Genomic DNA, 5,024 nt, shown 5'->3' with positions numbered 1-5,024 from the left:
ACAGATTGAACAGGGAAACTTAGCAGGCCAACAAGTGATCTCAGAAATCATTAATCTAAACAATCTTAAGTATTGTTCTATTGTAAGCATACATGTAATGTTGATCAGGCAGGAACTGTACCCATTTTTTAAGAAGGATGCCTTGTATCATTGACCACAACATTATACAAACAGAAACTAGGTGTAAGGTGAATAACAGGTTACTTATTTCTTATACCCCAAGGACTGTATAAACACCAAGGCTTACGCTTTCTTGTTAAGCGTTCCCATAAATGGAAGAGAATGCCATAGCCTCCTTTTTACTTCATAATTCACCCATCTATTACCGAATTCATCATATCCTCCCTCATAGGGGAGTGGAACTAAGTAGATTCCAGCTGTAGGAGTCCACCATCTGCCCTTGATCAAGTACTGAACATATCCCCCAGGAAGTTTCCTGGTGGGAATGCCTAAGTTTTGTAACTCCTTTTCTGCAGAACTGTCATGTTTCTTATGAACACTACCGATCAACATTTCTACTTTCATATTCTCAGGCTCAGTATCGTTCTCAAACATCATAAGCTGTTTTTACTCTACACCATCTAAAAACTGTTCTAGAGTTAATCTTTTATTCCTAGTAGAGTTATACATATCCTCCATTGCCCTAATCATAGGAGGGGCACATTCAATACTCAAATTGTTTTTTGTACTCTGATTGCGTGCAAGATTAATAGTAAGTGTAGCGTAGAAACTAGCTGTTCTTTGACAAACAACTAGAAGGGAGCAGGAAAGAAACAGAGCGCAGAATACAGCTGATTGGCACCGGCAATTAGGTCGTCATGACTTCATGGGCAGCAGGAACCTTTACAGTAACCGACTGCCAAGGGGTCACCGGGGGCATCCCTCCGAGGAGTGCTGGCCCTCTGTCCTCAGCTCTCATCCAGTACAGAAGCATCTCTGCTTGCTACACAGGCGAGGTCGCCGTGGACGTACCACAACTTGACTTAGAATGGTCTTCAAGAAGTATAATCTGTCTTCAAATACTAGAGTCTACTTCATTATCAACAATCTTATGAAAATGTTCACTGGGAATATTTCTGGGTAAAGCACCCTGAACTGGGAGGGCAGGGACACTGAGGTCAGAAATGGAAGTTTTCCTACAGCTTTATGCAGAATGAAGCTACATAGACACACACGGGCAGACTATAGGACAATTTCTATTTCACAACCCTCTTTCAGTACCAGAAAATCATTCCTTTTCCATATTCCTTTCATATAAATATGGGTTATTATAAATTGCCAAACTTGTCTCATTTCTTATACAGGGAAAATAATAATCACTTTCTCCTAGACTTTTTCAATCTTAACTGAGTAAAATAAAGTATGAAGCTTAGTTTAATCTTTACTTGTAACAGGACAAAGATCCAAAGCTCACTTCTTGGAAAAATTGTCTATTGAAATGATTATAATATAAAAAGAAAACTTGGTGATATTAGTGGGTGGATTTTTATAATAAAGACTTTCCTGCATATCCATTGCACAGAAGACTTCATCTTTTTGTAGATTCCTCCTTGTTTATGGAAGATTAGTAATATATTCGGTAAGGAGAATTTCTTTTTCTTAGCTTTTTGTTCATTTTTTATTTATTTGAGAGTGACAGAGAGAGAAAGAGGCAGAGAGAGAAACAGAGAGAGAGAGAGAAAAAAAAAATGGGGGCACCAGTGCCTCAAGTCACTGCAATCGAATCCAGAGGCATGCGCCCCCTTGTGCATCTGGCTAACATTGGTCCTGAGAAATCAAACCTGGAACCTGAGTCCTTAGGCTTCACAGGCAAGCGCTTAACTACTAAGTCATCTCTCCAGCAAGAGAATTTCTTATTCTGCCTGCAGATAACACTTTAAACAAGAGCTATATATATATTTTTTTATTTATTTAAGAGAGATAGAAAGAAAGAAAAGGCAGAAAGGGAAAGAGATAATGGATATGCCAGGGACCTCAGCCACTGCAAACCCACTTCAGACACATGTGTTATCTTGTGTGTCTGGCTCAGGTGGATCCTTGGGAATCAAATCTCAGTACTTTGGTTTTTCAGGCCTTAACCACTTAACCACTAAGCAATCTGGTCAGTCCTACACCAAAGCTTTTTGATAGACTTTTTCATCTCTGAATTTCTCAAGGTATAGATTAAAGGGTTTAACATGGGGCTGATTATTATATAAAAAACAGAAATGGATTTATCAATAGGAAAGTTGGAAACAGGTCTAGCATATATGAAAATACAGGGAACAAAAAAGCAGACAACCACTGTGATGTGGGAGCTACATGTGGATAGGGCTTTGCGCCTCCCTTCCTGACTCTGAGTCTTAAGAGAGTTTAGAATGATTCCATAGGAAACTAGAAGAATGAGAAAGATCCCTGTGCAGATGACCCCACCATTGGCAATAACAGTGATGCCAAGGAAGTAGGTGTCAGTGCACGCAAGTCCCAATAATGGGTACATGTCACACATGAAGTGGTCAATGACATTGGGGCCACAGAAAGGAAGGTTGTACACAGAAAGAACTTGAAGAAAAGAGTGTGTGAAACCTCCAGCCCAGGAAAGCACCAACAGCAGGATGCAAACCCGTCTGTTCATGATGGTCACGTAGTGCAAGGGCTTGCAGATGGCCACATAGCGATCATAGGACATCACCACCAGAAGAAAGATCTCAGCGCCACCAAATAAGTGATCAAAAAAGAGCTGGACCATGCAATCTGAGAAGGAGATAGTCTTCTTATCACAAAGTAAGTCTATAATCAAACTTGGTGAGATGGTATTGCAATAAAAAGTATCCAGTAGTGAAAGACATGCAAGAAAGAAATACATTGGGGAGCCCAATGAGGGACTAGCAAGAATTGTCACAAAAATGAACAGGTTGCCCACCACTGTCACAATGTACATGAGTAAGAACAAAACAAACAATGCTTTTTGCCCAGCAGAATCCTGAGTGAGTCCCAGGAGGACAAATTCTGTGACATTGTTGCTGTGTCCCATTGATAGTTTCATAGGCTTGTTGAAGAGATGAGAGTTCAGAATAATAGGACCTGCAATAAATGTATTTACATGTAATGAATCCACTGAGAAATTGAGTGTTTCATAAATGTCTGTCACAATAGATATTTAATAACTATTTCTGAATCTCTCCAATGAGCCCTATAAACCTTCTGTTGCTAATACTATTTTTCCTAAGATGTTTTGGTTGAGTCTACAAGTACAAGATTCTATCTCAAGATTTTAGTGAATCTCTATGCCACAATCATTCAAGAAGTTAAACTTCTTAGTTAAAATATGTTTTATTTTATGGGCCGGAGGTATGGCTCAGCAGTGAAAATGCTTGTTTTCAAAGCTTGGTGGTTTGGGTTCAATTACCTATTACCTATGTGAAGCCTGATGCACAAAGTCGTACAATGATTCTAGAGTTCATTTGCAGTGGCAGAAGGCCCTGACATGCCCATTCTCTCTTGTTCTCTCTTCCTCTCTCTTTCTTTACTTCTCTCTCTCTTTTTCTGTCTCCTTGATAATAAATAAATAAAATATTTTTTAAAAATTAAAATATGTTGGATTTTAACACAGATGTCTGACTTGAAAAAACAGTGAGTATGACCTACTTTTCAGAAATCTCCTGTCTCTGGAGTCCATAAACCTTTGATGTATCAAATATTATAGTCAGTAATTGGAGCTGGGTACATTTGTTGATCATATCTCTAGAAGCATCCATCACATTGCTACTATATTGACCTACTATACCTCATGAAATGCTCATTACTTTTACAGGACTTGGTATTATACTACATCTTGTAAGTACAGATGCATTCATGAAAAGAACTGCTTCATCTGACTCACTGTACATTATTTTAGGACTTATTGGTTTATTCACTTTATCCTTGCCAGCACCAAACTCACAATGCATTTGCATTCACTATCCTGATTTTGAATAATAGGTGAAGTACCTGAACTCTTTTAAGCATGACTATCACCAATTACTTTATCAACAGCTAATATATTACCTTTTTGATTTTTTTTTCAATGTAGGGACTCACTCTAGCCCTGGTTGACATGAATTCACTCTATAATCTCAGGTTGGCATTAATCTTCCTACCTCTGCCTCCCAAGTGCCAGGATTAAAGAAGTGTGCCACTGTACTTGACTTTTTTAAGTTTTTTTTTTTTTTTTTTTTTTTTTTTTTTTTTTGAGGTAGCATCTCACTCTGGCCCAGGCTGACCTAGAATTCACTATGTAGTCTCAGTAATTTTTTTATTGTCTTACAAAGGTTTCATTGAAGTTTTCTTACACTTTTTAAATTCCCTTTTCTGCTCTTTTTCACCTCACTCCCCTTCCTCTGTCCTGCCTCAAATTTACTATCCTTTGTTTAAATGCCACAAATTTCCTTTTATCATCTCTCCCTTTTTCACCACCTCTTCTTCCCAACTCATGGTATCCTACTAATAGTATTAAAAGTCTTGGAATAATCAGGTTAATGAAAGAGGATAAATGCAAACCAAAATGAAAAGTAAAAATTTGTGGATGTCAGTTGTAGGTATAAATCATCCTTGGTATGAAGTACTTTAACATAAATTAAGTGTCTAGGTGCCAAAAATAGTAAAGGAAACATTTATGTTAAGTAAGTGAATACAAGAGTCTGGGCCATTTTCTAAATGTAATTAGAAATCTGTTTGAACATTGAAAAATAAATATGTGATTAATTAACTAACCATTCCAAAAAGACTATCTAAAAATCTACTGGTGCAGCTCTACTCCTCTTTCTATCCCATCTATATTTCTTTTCTCTCTTAATATATAAAATTATTCAAAATTTAACAATAATGTTGTTTTGTTCTGAAAAAATTTACCCAGTGGTAACTTGGATGTGGTAACTACTATAAGAAGATAGTGGTTCCAATTCTATCACAGGATGGAATCTAGATAAGAGAAGGGCATGTCTGGAATCAGAGCATAGGGCAATGGTGAGTCAATGGGTTTTGGAGCCATATGGCTTGGGTGGCAC

At 37.6% G+C, this 5,024-nt stretch overlaps 1 protein-coding gene across 1 annotated transcript; it reads right to left on the bottom strand.

The window, feature by feature from the left end:
- Positions 1 to 2,089: 2,089 nt before the first annotated feature.
- LOC123454859 (olfactory receptor 4A5-like) lies at positions 2,090 to 3,013 on the bottom strand. The gene has a single exon (XM_045134517.1). The coding sequence runs from the start codon at positions 3,011 to 3,013 to the stop codon at positions 2,090 to 2,092; it is 924 nt and encodes a 307-aa protein (XP_044990452.1).
- Between the last annotated feature and the right edge of the window lie 2,011 nt (positions 3,014 to 5,024).

This window comes from Jaculus jaculus, chromosome 1, assembly GCF_020740685.1.
Source record: "Jaculus jaculus isolate mJacJac1 chromosome 1, mJacJac1.mat.Y.cur, whole genome shotgun sequence".
Classification (NCBI taxonomy): Eukaryota; Metazoa; Chordata; class Mammalia; order Rodentia; family Dipodidae; genus Jaculus; species Jaculus jaculus.
The sequence above is the reverse complement of the archived record's forward strand: the minus strand, read 5'-3'. Positions and strand labels throughout refer to the sequence as shown.